At 32.2% G+C, this 21,073-nt stretch overlaps 2 protein-coding genes across 5 annotated transcripts in view; one reads left to right on the plus strand and one right to left on the minus strand.

Moving 5' to 3' along the window:
* The window catches only part of LOC107442993 (uncharacterized), a 128,669-nt gene that overhangs the window by 49,129 nt on the left and 58,467 nt on the right, over positions 1 to 21,073 (minus strand). The gene's annotated exons all lie outside the window — the stretch shown is intronic.
* On the plus strand, positions 1,985 to 20,706 carry LOC107442995 (tektin-1). Its single transcript, XM_016056719.4, has 3 exons — positions 1,985 to 2,868; positions 4,687 to 4,904; positions 20,374 to 20,706. Exons 1-3 carry the CDS (start codon positions 2,101 to 2,103, stop codon positions 20,633 to 20,635), a joined length of 1,248 nt encoding a protein of 415 aa, XP_015912205.2. The 5' UTR covers positions 1,985 to 2,100; the 3' UTR covers positions 20,636 to 20,706.

The following is a 21,073-nucleotide window of genomic DNA, read 5'->3' on the forward strand; positions in this document are numbered from 1 at the left end:
CTTGTCCGAAGTAACGAAAATGATTCAGGGTACAATTTAATTTTAAGATTATGAATTTGTTTGCATAACACCATATTTTTAAACTAATTGTAAAACCCATGCTTTAAAATCATCATAACAATCGCCACATAAAATTGAAAATCTTGTTTTGGTTTAATATTCTGAAGAAACAGAAACAACCCAATTAAATAGTCTCTCATTTCAGTTTCAATAATTGATACCATAAGTGATCTAAAAAGCTGTATAGTTTGAAACTAATACGTAATTATACATGCAATTTGAATTGATTGAAATATTTCTCCAGCGAAAATTAACTTTCTTAAAACAGAATTGATATGTGTTTGGAACTCTCCAAGCAATCAATGTGAATGCAATGAAAACCAATCTGGATGTTGTGTAAAACAAATGAATGTAGTCTAGAGAAAACTTACTAGTCGATACTTATACGGAATTTTTCTTTTACATTTTTTTAGACGGAAAAGTTTTCCATTTTTCTTCGGATTTCCTCCTCTGTTGAGACAATTATATTCAGCACATGATTTAAAAATAGTACTGATACAGATTACCAATTATTAATTAAAACAAATTAATTTAACGCACACAGTAACGATTCTGCCTGCAACTGAAATTTATATTAAACAGTATATGATTAAAAAGTGTCTTATTGCTATTGGTAACTGCGTTACCCCATCTCTTATCTGAATCGATCGCCACAGAGGGGAGTTTATATAGAAGTTGCCCTTCCTTCTGAATGCATTACATCTGTAAAAAGCGTAACTCTGATATTCGATTGTTTTGTGCTACATTGAATTTTAGTGCCAATTGTTACAGTGGCAAGTTTTTAAAAAAATTAACTACATTGCTGCAGAAATCTGTAACATAAGAAAAAAAAACAATAAACTTCTACAAACAATTCAATTTTATAATAGCACAAAATTTGGGGTGTTTACATGAAAAGTCAAAGGTAGGGAAAAGGTTAAAAATACAGAAATTGGGTTTATTCAGTTTTAAAGTTTGGAATAATAATATCAGAACTTACACAAAACGTGTAAATAAATATTCAAAAATGCCTTAAAACTATCAAAATCAAAACGGACTTTTGTGATTTGCTAAAATACTACCAATGCTCGGATAACAAACTAATGTCACGAATAAAAATTGGAAGCAATTCAAGTATCTGCTAATTTATGCCGTCTTTTACAAATTAAAAAAGAAAAAGTCGACTTTAAAATACTATACAAACGACAAGACTTATCAATTGAACAGACAGAGAAATTCAAGGGATTAGAATTACACAAATGTGGCAGTTGAATTTAAATCGGATGTTATAAGGAATTAGAAATTTTTTATTTAGTTTATAACACTTTTTGATCAGATTATATAATACCGCTCACTCTTGTGCTTTTTTTTTGCATGGTTTTAAAATTCAAGCATTTTTAATTTTACATCTTTCAACATCAGTTTAATTCTTTTAAGTTAATATTATTTTATAATTAATATTTTTCATTCGGTCGACTTTTAGCTAGATTAAATGGAATCGAACATCAATCAACTTAGAATGTAAAAAAATATATAAAATTATTTTTAGGTGAGAGAAACACTTAAATTATTACAGTGGCTGTCGATAAAATAAAACAAAAATGCTTTTTAGTTATAGTGCCCAACAGTCGAAGAAGATATCTTTTTACTTCTTCGGGCAAGCCATAATGTCTTATCTTATAAAATCGACCCATTTTGCTTCCACTCACGGTATTTTATAATGATGAAACATTGAATTTAAATTAAACTCTTATAAAAAAAGAAGCAGCAACTAATCTTTTATTATATTTCCGTCTTGAAGAATACATACGAAGCTGTTGAAGAAAATCGATACTTTTCATTTCTTTTGTATTGATATCACCTCTCTCAAACATCATAGCAACGGAACAGTTCCTCTCACCTTAGCAACCGAAATTAAAACTAATCTGGAACATCACGCATGCGCACACTGTTTTCAACTTCTAATTTAAACGGATCTCTTCAATCAGTCCAACAACGAAACATTGCAATTCCAATTCATATTTTTAAAGTTTCTCGGTTCGAAATATATTAATAAAGGGAATGTCTGCCAGCTTTTCAAGATTTCGCACTCCGGGATTTCCTCATTCCAAGTTCCTTCAGCATTCGGATCATGACTGGAAATTCAATAATCTGTTTCAATACAACTTGGCGGACGGAGATTGTACCAAGTCGGAAGCTGTCGTTGCCGAAAGTCAAAGACTCTGCCGAGAGACGAGTGAGAGGACAGAAAAACAAAAAACGAAAGTGGAGAGAAAGTTCGACGAGCGCATAGCAGATGTTGATCACTGGCGACAAGAAGGAAACAGATGCTGCGCCAAGCTGCAGGAGGCTCTGGACAAGTTGGCACACTTGAAGCTAAGATTGACACAGGCGTCAGATGCTTGCAGGGATCCAATATTGGCGTGCAAAAAGACGACGATGGAGCGTGACAAGAGGCTTGGGACGGACATGGTGCAGGATAAACCACAACAAGAGATCCAGAAATATCTCCGCTACTTGGAAGAAGTGGTCGGGGTCTTCGAGAGGACCATTCAGGAGATTGAAGACCAGATGATCAGCGACAGGGCCGCCAAGCAGAGGCTGTTGCGCGATGTGGCGGATAAGCAGGCAGCTCTTGAGATCGACGCACACGCATCCAGCTGCAGACCAGAAAACACTATCACCAAAGATTTCAAATTCGATCCCCATCTTATGAATCCAGAAAAGTCGGCGGTAACAATGGCCGAATGGGAGCGTAATACGCGCCACAACATAGAAAAAGCAGAGCAAGCAGTTAAAAATTCAAGGACTATCTACCCGAGAGTAGAGGTAATGTAACATTTTATTTTTTATTTACTTACTTGAATAAATGAATGCACTTTAGAAATATATAAAATTGATATTGTACAGTCGATACTATTTAAATAAATTAGAGATATTATTTAGTGGAAACAAATTATTTGACATGAAAACGATGCTAACTTACAGCGTTTGATAAGTCTATTTTTTGTCGTAATAATACACCACTTAATTGGATAGAGAGGAGACATTGAAATTAAAAATTTGCCTCAGTACATGGAATTTGTCACTAATTAATTCGAATTTAATTTTGTGAAAATAAGAATACCAAACGTGGCCATTCGAATAGAGACACCTGTTTTCGTTAAAGACAAGTGTCACGTGGTTGACAAACAAATTCCTTCCAAAAAATTAATGAAAAGTTTAATTCAAAATAAACAACGCATCAATCTATCCGATTGCTTCGAAAGTGACGATAATTTTCATTATTATCAAGGGGAGAAAACAGAAAATATTCAAGCAAACATTTGTCAAAACAATCCTCTGAAGTTTGAAAATAAATAAATTATTTATAAATATACTTTTCAGAATTTTTTATTTGTTTTTAAATTTAAATGACTACATATTTAATGGTGCAACACTAACAGCTCGAATTATGATTCTTAAAAGAGGGTATGCAAGTCAATTTTGTAATTGATTAAAAATGCTACAACATACACCATTTTATTTATCAATGTTTTGGTAGAATTTATTAGCATACATTGCCTATTTTGAAAATCTTCCTTATGTATTTGCAGTTCCATAAGGTTTTCATAAGGCTAGAATTTTCTGCGAAAAGGTTACATAAAATAACCAGGCTCTGAAAAAAGATTCTTCTGATATAGTAAATCGTTACCGAGTTGAACTCAGTCACATTTTAGAATGATGTAAAATTTTAGATAGACATATTTTAAAATCTCATCATCGAAATCCACCCAAACTATATTTGTTTCGAAATAGTACGCTTGACTTAGATTACTGTCAGAAAAAATTAATCAACATATTTCAGGGATGACTCCAAAACCGTTAAGTTAGCATCTACATTCAAATAATTTGATCTAAAAATTTTTTTCATTGTTGGTTTGCTTTATTATGTGCTTGACTTTAATCATAACTTTTAGGCAGCATTAATGAATAACTTCAGTCATTTTATACTTTTTTCTTCGTCACACTGAAAAACTATTACATTCTATTAAAGCCGTTTTTTTTCTTTCCATTTTTTGTTGTGTGTTTGATCAATGAATTTATTAAACACTTAGTTATTTATAACATTTATTTGTCTTAAATCTATGCTATAGATTTGTATCGCTATGATAACCGACTATGAATAATTCTTGGTAGACAGAGAACGAATGAAGATAAAACGGACGGGGGAAAAAGGAAGCAAGAATTAATTAACTGTTGAATTAATCGAACGAGAAAAATAACTCTTTCTGAATCCATGCATTTTTTAAAAATTAATAATAAAATTTTAGCCTCCAAAAAATGGATTGGAAATCTGCCCCTCCTAATAAGTTTATCAAGGATAACTGTTAAAAAATTAAGAACCCGTAAGGTTATTTTTTAAACATCTTGACTTATCAAAAGAATTTTTGTTACAAATAGCAGCTATCTTCAAACAAAATGGTAAAGCACTTGCTAATTCTCATATAAGAAATGAAAAACTGAGCTACGTATGAAATTCTTGCTGCTTAAATTACTCTTAAATTCAGACAATTTATAGTGGATATATTGCACTGTTATGAGTGTAATGAATCGGTAATCCCAAGATTTTGTGCAAATAATGGTTGCATTTTGTATTGTTCACAGGAGATGCTGGAGAGGACATATGTGGAGCTGACTAAGCAGCGTCTCAGAGTGCTCAACTCCCTGGGAGATCGCATCCGAGAGACTGCAACAGCTCAGAAGAATCTGGAAGAGCGACTCTCTCGAATCCAGAAGCAAGTTCTGGAGGTGGAAGACACCCTTCGCAAGTTAGAGCAGTCCATGGACAGGAAGATCCCTTCTATGGAACTTGCCTCCAGCAGGTATAAGACAGCTAACCATCTCATTTTACTATGTCTCGTATTGTGCATTTCATAGGATTTAAGGGCTATTTTGTGTGGTATATTAGCGTTCTTAAATATGCTGCAAATATCTAAAAAAAATTGAAGTCTGTTTTTCACAGTTGATGGCAATGTAAAGGGGAGAAAAACACAGCTTTGAGCTTGCATTTGTTTTGATTAATCAAATTCTAAAAAAAAGGGTTTAAAAAAAATAATGGCTCAGGAGTCTGACAAATCTATTTATAGGATCCTTTTTTGAATTATATTTTGGGAAAATATATGCTTAGTTCATAAGTGCTTTCAATGAAGTACTTTTAGTCTATAACTTGGATCCGCAATGAAAGCTGTGATTCAGCGCTTTTATAATTTCTATTTTTGACTAGTTCATTTTCTTTGGCACCGAATAAGTTACTGGAATAGATGCCTGACAGAAAACTGAACACACTATCTCCTAACATGCTCTTTTCTAAAATCCATTTTCTCATCAAAATTCTAGGTTTGTGTACTGCATTAACTACTCACTATTCTATATACAAACAAATGAGCTTTAAATAAGTGCCGATTTTTTTTCTTCAAAATGACGCTATAGATTTCCTTGGCCTGGCCATTGAAGGAGATAAGTTCTGAATTCTAGTTTTTTATTAAAACAATTAATTTGATAAGCATTTCTATGCCCTTATCAATATGGGTTTTTTGGATTCTTTTCCCTCTTTAAAATACGATATTTTCTAATGATAATTCCTTTTAAGTAACGATCACCTTTTATTATTATTAAAACTTGAAATACTACTACTTTAGAGGCGTCTTAACGGAAACTTCAGCTGTGACAGCATATCACGGAGAAAAAATTTGAGATGGAAGAAGGTCTTGATTTAGCAAACTCAGTTGAAACATGAATCTTAGCAAATAATTTTTATGAGTTTCAATTATTTGAATGAGATTTAATGTTATTTTTCTTGTCTTGATTGAAATATTAATCTGGATTGAGATCTTTTACTTTCTTATAAATATTTTTTTCACGTCCTTCTTTATCTGTTGTTGAGCTTCTTTCTAGTAATTTTGATTTGAATATTTTTAGTTTAGTGCACAAAACAATTTATAGCATTTGCTTTCATGACAAAGTCCTTTCACTTACAAGAAAGACGTTACATCAAAATGTTTCTTTTCTAAAGAATCATAGTTTAAATGGAGTATTATCTATTTTAGTCTTAATATATATCTCAGAAAGGTTGTTAAATTAGTTTTTTTGAGAACAATGTGGACTAAATTATGAATAAAGCAACTTATCAGAAACTATATAACTATCACAAACAATCTGAGACAAAGCGATGGGCTAGCTTGCCTTCTCTTAAATCTAGCATTAGAAAAAAGTTCGAGATGCAAGCACAAAAAATAAAAAAACTGTCGAAACGAAGAGCAAACAAAACAACAGACAGAAAAAGGTGGAACAAGCTACAAAACTCCTCAATACAGTTCTATTTAGTATACTGTGCCATATTAAAATTTCGCTAAATTACTAGATTAAAAAATATATAGCAGCTATGATGATTGAGGGTAATAAACTAAGAAACGATTTGGAAAAAAAATTTTTTTTAATTATTAATGAATTAGTTGTCAGTAGATTAAAAATTTTTTTGATAGAAAATAGAAAAATTGCTATGACTATTGATTTACATTGATTTTAAACTATTGATTACTAAACATTGATTTTTGTGAATAAAATTTTACCATCTCAATGGAAAAGGTTTATTAATCAATGAAAATTATGTCTCGTTCGAAAATAAAACTGGTTAATCACCTCATACTAAGGCTCTTATAATATGAGAGCTGAACTATCAACTATGTTGGAAAGCAAGTTCGCAAGTTAACATTATGTTAGTATTAGCATGAGGGTTTGAAGACTATTTGGATGCCTAAAATTATTGATATGGAAGGTTGTGCGGCAGTAAATTGCACAAACAGTAAAAAAAAAAAGGCTTTCGTATGTTCAGATTTCCTTCAAATGTGAAAAGAACAAAGAAATGGGTTATAAATTGCCTAAGATACAACAGGCAGCCTGGAAGTGGAGCTCGCTTATGTTAGGTAAATACTCATTTATTTATAATTTATTAGATTTATTTACTTATATCTATATATATAAAAACCTCTTGTCACAGTTCTAGTGTTTGAACTCCTCCGAAACGGCATGACCGATTTTGATGAAACTTTATATGTATATTCAGTAGGTCTGAGAATAGGTTTATAACTAATTTTTTTTCATTTTTTTGGACAGATTTAACATGTATTTTAAATATATCTTTATTTAATCGTATTTGGATCCAAACTAGACATATAAACATAATAAATCAAAAATAATATTCACGCACGTTGCAACAAGTCATATTAAACTCGTATGCACGCCCTTAAAAGAAGAGCATCAAATGTATTTGCAAGTATGAGAACGAAGGCAGTGATGTAGCGGTATTCCGAGTTGAAAATACCAATGTGACTGCTCTTCCAGTGAATAACAACGACGAAATAACGCCGTACCAAGTAGGCCGGTACATCAGCTCCAATGAAGCTGTTTGGCGTATCTTTGGTTTCCCAATTCATGAACGGGATCCAACAGTTATTCATTTAGCCATTCATCTTGAAAACTGTCAGAGCGTATATTTCACGAACGAGACAGTGATTGACTGAGCTATAAATCCACCAAAAACTACACTCGCCATATTTTTTGAATTGGGTAATTGTACGGTTTCTTTTGGTACCTTTGCACGGACATTACTCTACTCAGAAGTACCACCCTATTTCACATGGGTTCAAAAAAATCCACACCCCGCAAGCAAGGCACACCGGTTGATGCATGTCCCGGTTTATTCAAATCAAACGCCTTGGGGAGAATATTTACAGTCAATCCAAGGCAGACTGAGTGCTTTTATTTTCAACTGTTGTTGGTTAATTACACCGACTCATTGTCATTTCAAGATATACGTAAAGTCGATGGACATCAGCATCCAACGTATAAAGATGCATGCTTTGCACTCGGCTTGCTGGAAGACGACAACCAGTGGGAATGTATGCTTGCTGAAGCAGCATTGAACTGTACTGCAAAGCAAAATCGTCAACTATTTGCTATAGTATTAACTACATGTTTCCCGGCCCATATAGATACGTTATGGGATAATCACAAAGATTCAATGACTGATGATATACGGTATCAACATCGCACACGTTGCAACGATCTAACGAGAGCATTCAGCGATGCTATGTACAATGAAGCACTGATTGCTATTGAGGATCTGTGCATTATTATTGCCAACTTAACACTCAGTCATTTCGGTATGCCTTCGCCAAATCGAAGTGCATCTGATTTATTAATTAAACATTGACATGAATCGTGAACTTCAATACAATACGATAGAAATGGCAGCGATTGTTACTCGCAATGTTCCACTAATGAATGAGGAACAAAGGAACATTTATGACCGCATTATGCTCGCAGTTTCGACAGGACAAGGTGGATTTTTTTCCCTTATGCATCAGGTGGAACTGGCAAAACATTAATTATTTCGCTAATTCTCGGTGAAATACGATCAAATAATGGCATCGCGTTGGCGTTGCATCATCTGGCATTGCGACAACTTTATTGGATGGAGGCAGAACAGCTCATTCAGTATTTAAGCTGCCACTAAATATTCAAAACAACCCAGATGCAGTGTGCAACATAAAAAATATTTTGTCTATGGCCACAGTGTTGAAACACTGTAAAATTATCATCTGGGATGAATGCACTGTGGCACACAAACATTCGCTTGAGGCGTTGAACAGGACATTGAAAGATATAAAAAAACAATGACAAATTATTTGACGGCACTCTGTTACTCCTTTCAGGTGATTTCAGACAAACACTTCCCGTCATTCCGCATTTAATGTACGCTGATGAGATCAATGCTTGCTTGAAATCATCTCTACTGTGGCGTAATGTTGAAAAAGTTCAACTAAAAGTAAATATGCGAGTCCAAATGCTTCAGGATCCATCTGCTGAAACATTCTCAAAACAATTGTCAGACATCGGTGATGGAAAAGTTACTAAGGATGAGACTGGATGCCTAAAATTACCGGACGATTTCTGAACAATCATTGATTCACAAGGATGCTCTTATTAGCCTAATATTTCCCGATGTACACACGCAAAACATTCATCATGAGTGGCTGGCAGAAAGGGCGATCTTAGCAGAAAAAAATGTAGACGTCAACGAATTGAATCTGTTGATAAAACAGTTATTGCCAGGTAACTTGGTGACATATAAATCCGTTGATGCACTCTGCGATCCCTTTGAAGCTGCAAATTTTCCAACAGAGTTTTTAAACTCATTGGATTTACCTGGCATATAACCGCATAATTTAGTACTTAAAGTTGGATCTCCGGTTATTTTGCTTCGTAATTTGAACCCAAAACGGTTGTGCAACGGCACGCGATTAGTCGTTAAAAATTAATGAACAACGTCATCGAAGTCATTATTTTAAATGACAAATTCCGGGATGAAAGTATATTACTTCCACAAATCCCTATTATACCCACAGATGTGCCAATTCAATTTAAACGCATTCAGTTCCACCTTAGATTGACATTTACAATGACAAGGTCAAACAATGTCTGTTTGTGTCTCAGATTTGAGCACACCATGTTTTTCACACAGACAATTATACGTGGCATGCTCTCGAGTGGGCAAACCATTCAGTTTATTTGTGTTAGCTAAAGATGGAATGATAAAAAATATTGTACACTACATTGCACTAAGAGATTAATATTGTCGACTAATAATTTCAGAATTCGTTGTATATATAATAAAGAAAAGTTACAATAAATTAAAAAAATTATTATTTGGTGTGTTGTTATTTTCACATTCCGTCATCATTCACAGCGCTCCATGCCTCTTCCACTTATATACCACATACGCACACACTTACAATAAATAAGATATATTTTCATACTCTAGAAATAATTCATATGGCAAAACAACGTTAGCCGGGTCAGCTAGTATGTAGTATATAAACGATATTAAGTTGTTAGAATTTGTTTTTAAATGTTTGTTTTCGTCTATTTTTTTTTAAAAAAATAAGCGAATAACTTGCAGGGTTGCTTGAATTATACAGTTTCAGCTATGTACCAAATATAGGGATTTTCATTGAAAATTGCATTTATTAAGTATATATTTATTTAAAATATGACTTTCAAACAACAATTATTGATTTATTTAACACTTTTAAGTGTTTATGTGCATAGAAACTAATAAATAAAGGCAAGAGATTGGCTGAATAAGTATTCGTCTAACTTATTTCAGAATCGCCAAGTTTTGCATTCACTTTTAAGCATTTCTTTTTGTAAAAAACAAATATTTACCTGCTTTTTATTGTATTTCATTTTATTTCACTAAGATCAAGTAGTTACTTTCTTAATCTTGTCTAATTTAAGTTTGTTTTTTAATATTGCCTAAAGTTTAAACGATTTGTTTACATTTATCATAAGAAATCTGTTTAATATGTGATCTTTCATATATTTTTGGATCTACCAATGTTTGTTTTTTCTCTGAAATTCTTGTGTTAAATTGCTAAAATAATTAGTTTCTGTGTTAAATTTCATGAGAGTATGTTTAGAAATTGTAATACTTTGTTAGAAACTGTAATTTTTTTAATGCGATTTAATTTAAGTATAAAAATAAAAAAAACGTATTCTAACTATTTTTGCAGGTTCATTTTGAAGAATATAAACTAGAAATAAATAGAAAAGAAGGTCACAATAAATTAAGATCTGATGCTATTCCAACAGGTTTCAATGTTCAAAATTCCGTAAAATTCCTCAAAAAAGACTGAAAGGAATAGGCTGTCCCAAACCTGGATCACTTTTAGATAAGCTTGAATCTAGTACAAGTATAAATTTGCTAACTCTTCTCCATATATATATATATATATATATATATATATATATATATATATATATATATATATATATATATATATATATATATATATATATATATATATATATATATATATATATATATATATATATATATATATATATATATATATACACACTACCGGTCAAAAGTTTGCGAAAATTTTTAAATCTGCAAAGAAAAGGCCTAAATTCAAATGTTCATAGAACTGCGAAAAATCATTCAAATGGCATGAAAATTTGATATGTTCTGAAGTGAACCCTCTACTGTTAGTTACATATGATCAAATTGCAATACTTTGTTTTTTGCGAACTGAATCCAGCTTTTCATCACGGATTGTTTTTATGGTGAAAAAAGTTGTTAAGTTTAAACACTTGCCAAACTTGCAAAAAATATTTTTTGTACTTTCTGTTAATAGAAAATAGTTATTTGAACAGTTCTATGTAAGCCCTCAAAATTTCAAATCGATTCGATTTTTTTTGACGAAGTTATAGAATTTTGAAAAACATGTGTACTTCTCTCGATTTTTGAGCATTCCACATATGCAGTCTTCTGGTCTATACATCTTCTATCAAAGAACTTTTTAATTTTTATGTTTCTATATTTTCAAATAATTAATATTTATCATAAAACAAATACTCTTATTCATTATTGTAATTATTATTGTTTATATTTATTGTTTATATTTATTGCTTACCTGTATTAGTTTTGTTGTGATATTTTTACTTTATATTAAATTAAATTAAAAAGTTATAACAATAATTACATAAATAATTCTAAAAAAATAATAACAATAGTATAAAAAATTTGCATTTTTATTAAACTATTTTATTTACAACAGGTCAAATATTTAACATATTCTTATTCGTATTTTGTAATTAAATAAATTAACATTTAAATCTTAGATTCCTCGAACCATCCACCTTTTGCTTTTATTATAGCCTTACATATGCATAGCATTCGTTCTAATAAACCATTAATCACTTCAATTGATATAGAGTTCCATTCCTGTTGTAAAATGTCCCATAACTGACTTCGATTCAAATATCAGAGCATCGTTTGCAAGAACAAACAAATTTTAGATGAAATGTGACATCTATGAGATATTGTTTTAATTATATTCATAATAAGTTCCTTGTAGTAACAATAATTACAATAATAAATAAGAATATTTGTTTTATAATCAATATTAATTATTTGAAAATATAGAAAACATTAAAATTAAAAAGTTCTTTAGTCGAAGATGTATAGACCAAAGGACCGCAAATGTGGAATGCTTAAAAATCGAGAAAAGTACACATGTTTTTCAAAATTCTATAACTTCGTCAAAAAAAATCAAATCGATTTGAAATTTTGAGGACTTACATAGAACTGTTCAAATAACTGTTTTCTATTAACAGAAAGTACAAAAAATTTTTTTGCAAGTTTGGCAAGTGTTCAAACTTAACAACTTTTTTCACCATAGAAACAACTCATGATGAAAAGGTGGATTCAGTTCGCAAAAAACAAAGTATTGCAATTTGATCATATGTAACTAACTGTAAAGAGTTCACCTTAGAACATATCAAATTTTCATGCCATTTGAATGATTTTTCGCAGTTCTATGAACATTTGAATTTAGAACTTTTTTTTGTAGATTTCAAAATTTTCGCAAACTTTTGACCGGTAGTGTATATATATATATATATATATATATATATATATATATATTTTTTTTTTTTTTTTTTTTTTTCAAAATGAAGATAAAGCAAAGAAAAATTATAGACATATGGGAAAAGAAGGGGGGGGGGAATAATAAGTAAAAAAATAACAAACAACAGTTTAAAAAAAAAAAGGATGAAATTTTATTTAAAAAAACCGGAAAAGAAATATATAATCTTTTCATCAGCCCACACGATTATATCCGCAATGTATAAAAATATACTGGGTGATTCTAAAAAGATGGGCAAAATTTTAGGAAGTGATAGTGCACACCCAAGTAAACAATTTTTATCAAAGAATGCATGGTCGAAAACAAAACGCAAAGGTGCTGGCTCATTTGGAAAGTTGTTTGATGCAAACGTGAAAGCTCCATTCCTGTAGCGAGTTACTGCTCTGCTTTACTTGTCGCTTAGCTTTCGGCCGCTGCAGGGAAAGTTCGTGATATGCTTAGTGTGTTTCAGAATGTTCGCCTATCTTTTCTTCGCCTTTGTACTGCGCGCATAGCCGCTGCCGGCCATTGTTTTGAACACTTATTGTAATCAAATGCCATTAAATTTGCTTTTATAACTTAACTTCATCGTTCTTTGTGTGTTTTTGCCTCATATAAGAACATAAACTTTGACGCCCTCTAGCGGTTTTGCGTTTTGTTTTCGACCATGCATTCTTTGATAAAAATTGTTTGCTTGGGTGTGTATTATCACTTCTTAAAGTTTTGCCCATGTTTTTAGAATCACCCTGTATATATATTTAAAATTGTATTCCTCATTTATGTATTACTTATTTAAAAATTTTTATGAAAATCTGATTTGAAAGAAGATGTTCATTTAAATAAATTATTTGAAAATTTATCATGCGTCGTTTCTTCTGTTCCCCATAAAACTTTAGTTTCTATTTATTCTACTAATCCCATTTATATAATAAAAATGCCTAAAAATCTTAATTCGTCTTGTCCTTAAATGTTTGAAAGAAAATTCAATGTCTCAATTAAAAACACTAATTTTTAATCAATTCTTGATTTTGAAACAAAATGTACTGCTTCTAATGATTGTAAGACATTTACATTTAGATTATTGCATGAGAAATTTAATTATTTTGATTATACTTAAATTTCTCATGCAATACTTAAAAATACAGTACTTAAAAATATTCCAGGTCATAACATGGTTTTTTTCCATTTTAATTTTGGTAAAAAAAAAGTGAACAGAAATTTAAAAAACCTAGATCTAATTGAAATATGAAATTTAGTACCAAATTTACTTTGAAATCATTTATTAAAATAATTTTTTTTTATATAATTGGCATATAGCATATGCACAATATTTTATTTAAAACCTTAAATCGGTAATAAAATTTGCAGTGAATTTGCATAAGCATAAAAAAAAAAGTTTCCGAAAAATTATTGGGGGAAAAGCTTTTGCTCCAAAATAAGTCGGCCTGTCTAATTCAGGGGCTCTACCTCATACTAAGGAGGGTTCGGGGTACGTTGATCAAAAATGGTATAAAATGGCATTGTTGTCCCCAATCATCATCGTAGTTGGCTAGACAGTCTAATGTCTTCCGCAGAAGATTTCTCCACAACGATCTTCTGATGTATCCTTGATCTCCAGTTCTTTTCACTGATTGCAAGAAAATCAGACTCTATTCATAGGATTTCACAATTACTTATACATTAAAATTGTTCAAGAAATTTTTTTTTGCAAATCAGCAGAGAAAGATGAAACGAATACAACTTTTGGAAGCTGCTTGGCGTAAAAAATCTCAGACAGCAGCGAACTCATGTTGAAGGATTTCACAATAACTTATACTTTAAAATTGTTCAACAGAGAAAGATAAAACAAATACAGCCTGTTCCAATAACGCAGAAGAATATTCTAGAAGAGAGAAAAACATCAGTCTAGAATAATAAATGACTATTCGAAAAAAGTGTTTAGTTGACAACAATAAATTTTGAAGAGGGGTGATGTGCAGGCATTGAAGAGGAGGGAAGGACAGGCAGGATACTTTCAATTGAACGCAGACTCTATTTCAATGATCATTTTTTTCTGATTGAGGAGCTTCTGGTTGAAGAAACAATTATGGAAGCTGCTTGGCGTGAAAAATCTCAGACAGCAACGAATTCATGTTGAAGGACTTGGTATAAACTTTCGTAGCGGTTATCGCTCATTCCCTGGATTGGAGCGTCAGGATCAAAAATATGGACCGTTTATGATGTCATCTTTGGCGATGAAAGGGCTTCGGTCGGAGCGAGAGAAACATGAAGATAATTAAATTTGGTATATCGTTGTGCTAGTCCTGATGGGAATGCAAGAGTGCCTCAGTATTTATACTATATTCTTCCTCAAACTGAATGTTCTTAAAAAAACCTATTTCTTCAATTTTTTTAGCAGATTTTTATTTTTTGACTGGTCAAATTAGTGTGAAAACAACTAAACCGGTACGGATTATTTTTACGGATTAGGTGTACGGATTATTTTTTTTATACACTTTAAGCAAATTTGAGGTGTGAATAATTTCTCCCAGTCCAAACTGAAATTATTTATGAAGTTATATATGAATACTTATATGTGAAGTTTGTATTGTGAGGTGCAAATGAGGTTGAAACTGAGGTTTATTAATGAGGTTACTTTAGGTGCAAAGCATAACTTCATTTTCTACTTCAGGGGTATTTTTTACATCTGTCAACCTTAAAACAACCTTAAAAACACCTTATTTTTTGTCAGGATGGTCGCCGGCAAGAGGGAAAAGGTAAAAATTAAAAAAATGAAATTCAGTGTCACATATGCAATATAATTATTTTTATAAGGGAATAGTTAGCTTTCTATTATCACAACCTAAGTAGTCAAAATGATAATGAATCTTCTATATGCTATAAATCTATATATATAAAAGTGAATGTGTGTCTATCTGTCCTCTATAGACTCCTAAACCATCCGACAGAAAGCTATGAAACTTGGCACGAGGAAGGTTTCTGTCGACATTAGAACATTCTGCGATAAACCGTTCCAGCGATATCAGTGAAAGTCGAAATGGAATTTTCTGATTGGCTCTGGATCTTGATGTCACCATAGATCCAGTCTTATTTCAGATCATTGTCCAAAATATGTTTCATGCTCCGTGTGCATCACCATATATGTCTGTTTGAAAATGCACTAATGATATCCTAGAGAATTAACTGCTGAGACTATCACTGGTTTTTTTCACCATTAAATAAAATTTGCATTTCAAATCATAATCGCAAATGTCATTTACACACTTAAATACAAAATTCAAATTCAAATTGAAAGCGTTGCAACGCACGCAGGGTACAGCTAGTAATACATAATATACCATTATACTATATAATATACAATTACTGATAAATGATATCACTTTAAGATCCAAATAAATATTTTTTTACTGTATTTTTAATAACTAGCATTATAAACAAAAATGAAATGTTGGTACTATTTTTGTTCTCTTAACTCGTGAATTTAATCCACAAATATTAATTTAAAGATGAGCATGTGATAAAATGACTCATTATAATGAAATTAAATTAAAATTTAGAATTTACCTTTTCCCAGTAAACAAAAAAAAAAGAGAAAACAATTTTACCATATCATTTTTCGAAGGAAATTAAAGGCTGATTTTCGATTGTGATGAACACGAAATGACTGAGTCGAAACATTTTGCGCTCGTTTATGTTTTCAACTTTTCGATTGGCATTAAATTTTGCTAGCATCCATTTTGTCATGGGCACCGTGGAACCTATACATTTCGTTGCTGGAGCAATTTCTGTTAGTTTTGATGAAATGAATCGATTTACGAAGACAAAACATTAAGATAAAAGCACTTTTATTCACCACAGGCTCCGTTATTTTCAACTGCTTACAATTAGAATTCATTCATAACAGGTACGTCATAATTTTAAAGGCAGATTCTCATTTGCAACTCAAATATAGCCACAAAAATGTTGTCCAAATAGTGTAACACTCGAACTTCTTACTGTTAATTTTACTTTTTTCATTGTTTTCGACGTATTTTTTTAACAATAAATTGAATAAAACCAGTCTGGAGATTAACTGACGAATAGTTAAGACGTTATTTAGAAAAAGTACAAATTTCGCAACTGATATTGCTATCTTAAAAAATGGGGCATTATTTTCTGTCTATTTTTTCACGTTTAAGCGAATGAGGTTGCACTAAAGTCAATCGAACGAATAGTTCAAACTTTAAAAAGGTCGCTATGTATATAAAAAAAATACTTTTTTGATATATAGTTAAGATACACTTTTTTAATTTCTATGTATGAGTTATCTGATCATGTAAAAGTATACTTTTCGATGTAATTTTCATGCTGATATGATTGAGATAAAAGCGAAAATTAATAAGATAAATACATAAGAAGTGATAAGAGTTTTATGTACAAAAAGTACAACCTTATGCTTGCATTTATATAAGCATCTCATGTTTCTATAGAGGCAAGTGAGGTATTGTTCCTTATGTATTTTGCTCGCTTAATCAAATAAAAAGAAGCACAGATCGAAAGGACTAATATTTCAAAAGTTTCTACGTTTTCTTCCCGTATAAAAAGTATAATATCTCTTCTTCTTCTTCCTAATCCCCAAAATTAGCAGGGCTAAACAATGTCCATAAATTCATAATCCGGAGGAAGTCGGCCACCAAAAATGGGTTTTCTAGAATGTCCCTCTTGTCCTGTCCAAGACAGTCCAGGATATGTTGGGGAGAAGCCTGCATGTTGTGGCACCTGGGGCAGTTTGGGAAGACTTTAACACTGCCCTCGAAAGAAAGAGACTTAAGGTGGCCGCTGGTAAGCCTGGTAAGCTCCGTCTGATCCTTGCGTTTGCGCCGAATGTTGAGTGCACCTCCTGGACGGGTGCTCTGGTACCAATGATGTTTAGGGGGTACAAGCCAGGAAACATTGTCTTCGTTTTTCTTTTTCGATGCCAGTTCCATGAAGGTGAGTGAATTTGGACTCATCAAAGTTTCTTCTGTCCCCTCCTTAGCCAGAGTGCCGGCGATATCATTACCCAGAACCCCAACGTGAGAAGGGATCCACTGGAGGTGGACTTCACGCAGTCGTGAGAGGATTTTAAGTTTGTGCAGGATTGAAGCTCCTGTTTTGTCTCTCACCTTCCTCCAATGCGATAAGTACTGTATGGAACTGAGACTATCAGAGAGTATCCAGATATTATTGTGATCCTGTAGTGTTAGAAGATAATCCAGGGCAGTATCAATAGCAATGAGTTCACTTCTAAAAACTGAGCAGTAATCAGGATTCCTTTTGGTGAAGTTAAAGGTGTAATTAATTGATTTAGTGCAGACACCGCAGCCAGATGAGGATGTGTCCGTCTTGCTTCCGTCTGTGTACACCAGTATTGAGTGTTTGGGCATAGTATTTGTGATCCAATTTCTTGTTAACTTGTGAGGAAAGGTGTTGATGGAAATAAACACCAGGAAGTCCTTCAGTTGGGTCTATAAATTGTTTATTAAGGCTATCCTCAACATTTCCAGCAAGAACGTTGTTAACTACGACCTGGCTAAATGGGCTATTCTTCATTAGTCTTTGGTTGCTGCTCCACCTTTGTAGATAATCTGCTGCCCTATTTTGGTGTTCAAGGCTAGAGAGCTTATTAAAGTATTTAGTTAGGAGAGAATTTCTTCTGAGACCTAAAGGCTGGAGGTCGGCCTCAAACAAGACAATGTTATTTGAGCAACTGTTTCTGAGTCCAGTAATAATGCATAATACTTATTATGAAGAAATTCCTTATACATCAGAAAAAGTGTCAGATAGCCTCTAGCTGTTCAATAGCATTATTTTTTTATTCATAAAGTGCTTTTCACTTTCAAAGAATTCACTCCATTAGCCTTTAAATAGTCTCATTAAAGTCAACCTAAAACACTACATAAGAAACAATACCTCTCGTGTTTATATAGCAATACCAGATGTGTAAATTGGTACAAATACAAATTTGTACTTTTTGTTCATAAAACCCATATAGCTTATAAATTATTAGTCCGATCATCTGGTCATTGCTTTTATTCAATTGAGCGTTAAAAAATACATCAGAAATAGTGTCGCACTTGCCTATTTCGAAGAAATTCAATTCTATACCCCTCAAATCACCCCCATTTTACTAACGAATTTTCCCTGCGACGAGTGATGTCTGCGACGCATTATCGTTACAACGAGTTACAACCACGACGAATTGTGCCCTGTCATCAGAACCCATGGAAATATGCTACCGTGACGAATTCGGCCTTTGCGACTAGTTGTGCTCACGATGAATCGGTGTTCGAGAGAAATTGTGCTCGACGAATCGATGCAGAACCAGTTGACATCATAAACAGAGTTGAAGCGTGTGCACTGTAGCTAATGCGAAAATGGTCAAATTAATGATAAATTTTATTTGATTACATAAATTATGTCTGTAGAAGCCAAAAAATGAGCAACAACCATCTTACACAGTTGGAACGCTGTCAAAATTTGGTTTGTCGATAAATTCTGTTTAGTTATAGTAAGGCTATGCCTTAAATGTCCAGGAAATGAATAAAACTTGAGATGTTATCCAGTACAGAGCTCTATTTATAAATATAGCACTCTAACTAATCGGAAAATGGTAAACATTTCGATCCGCAAAAAATTTCTTGTATTAATTTTATGTCGATACATTCTTGTTTGGATTAGTTGTCGAGAAATACTGACCATTTAATTTCTCACTCATTTTCGACTCTTTAAATATTCTACTTTTTTGAAAAATAATAGAAATTTATACCAGTGCAGTGATTAATTTTCGATAATATAGTGATAAATTCTGATTGTAGAGACCATGAAACGATTGAAACTTGCATTGTTGTCAAACATGGAGATATCTTCATAATGCAAGCACTCTAGTGAGTCAGATAGTGGTAGGAAATTTGACAAGTGTTAAATTTCCTTAGGCAGAAATTTCACAAAAACTATGTTTGTAGTTGAAATTTGAGTGCTCTAGCTAGTTTTATTCCGGTCAGAAAATTTTGATTTGGCGACAAATTCTCTTTTACAGTTATATCATGACAAATTCTGATGATGGTAACCACCTGTAATTCATCGAATCTTGTATTGAGATCGGCTGTATTGAGAGTCGGAAAAGAAAATTTGGCGGCACGAATCCATAGACATTTATCCGAAATTCCATCTCAAAGATGGCAAGATTTCATTACTTTAATAAAAATGTTGTAAAAAAGGTATTTATATAAAGTTAAAAACATTGAAGTGAAGAAAAATAGATTCATGAAAATAATTTAAAAAAAAAACACTTTTACTAATCTTATTTTTGTAAAGTTATGAATCGTTTGCTCTTTTAATTAAAATACTTTTCATTATAGTCTTATTATTAACATATCTTCAACGCAAACATCGCATAACATAAAAAAAAAACGAAATTATGCTAAAAGTTTCCAACATAGAAGAAAAAAAGTGAGATTGGAAAGAAGCATCGCCAAGTGTGGAAACCATTCCACTATCTTTCTCTACAGCAACCTCAATGTTTCGGACAATATTCTCGTAACTCTCAAACAAAAGTTAGATATGAGGAACTCTACCCTAAACAAGCATTTGCTGGATTACGTGGACTGAAAGTTGACAGTTCGGTTTCCTATTCCAGAATGCATTAAATAAATTTCACACATCCTTAAAAACTATTTCCCCTTTACTTAAACCCGTTGATATTTGTATTGCCCAAAAATTCGAAATAAATTTCTTTATGTTCATAGCATTTTGAAAAACAAGGACCTGCAGAATAATGTGTTGTTGTTGTTGTTGTCAGGATGGAGGGAAGAAGACGGAGACCACGATCAGAGCTCTGCCATGACGATGTGGACGCAGAATTGGAAGAGGAAGTGAGGCAGCTCAGCCTCTCTGTCCATCAGCTGAGGGGGCAGAGTGGTCAGGCGAAAGAAATGCTGAGGAAACTGGAACAGACGAGACTCGCTCTTCAGAAGGAGGTCGAAGTGAAGAAGAACACCCAGTACATAGACAACGAACACTGCATAAACACCTTCGCAAACATCACTCACATCAAGCATTGACTCTCTTTAAATTGCACTTCGGGTGGAATCACTGTTTTTTTTTCAGGTTAAAAAAATTATGCTTCAAGTGTTACCTTTCTTGTTATTTACTTCATTTTGAAAGACCCAAATTAATATCTTGAAAGTAAGAAATTTCATTTTAAAATTCAGCAATTATTTTCCCTATAATACCGTTCTTTCTTTTCGTAATATGTGATTAAGATTTTCATTCATTGTGAAAAAAAGCTTTAGCACATCAACTCATTCATTGGTGCTGTCGTCTGCGAATTATTTACTTATTTAAAAAGCTAGAATCGAATAATAAAGATATTTAAATCTTTTACTCTTCAAGCACACATTAAATAGAAATTCTAAAATTTATTTATTTACTTATTTTTGTCATGAAATTAATATTAACCGTAAATAAACCACCAATGACTAAATATTCAGAAACCTCTT

Source organism: Parasteatoda tepidariorum, chromosome 4 (genome assembly GCF_982258835.1).
Source record: "Parasteatoda tepidariorum strain Cologne lab strain chromosome 4, Ptep-v5.0, whole genome shotgun sequence".
Classification (NCBI taxonomy): domain Eukaryota; kingdom Metazoa; phylum Arthropoda; class Arachnida; order Araneae; family Theridiidae; genus Parasteatoda; species Parasteatoda tepidariorum.

Excerpts from the sequence above, each read along its gene's own strand:
- LOC107442995 (XM_016056719.4), top strand. The coding sequence starts at position 2,101 with ATGTCTGCCAGCTTTTCAAGATTTCGCACTCCGGGATTTCCTCATTCC. Across the intron at positions 2,869-4,686 it reads CTATCTACCCGAGAGTAGAG|GAGATGCTGGAGAGGACATA; the intron begins GTAATGTAACAT and ends TATTGTTCACAG. Across the intron at positions 4,905-20,373 it reads ATGGAACTTGCCTCCAGCAG|GATGGAGGGAAGAAGACGGA; the intron begins GTATAAGACAGC and ends TGTTGTTGTCAG.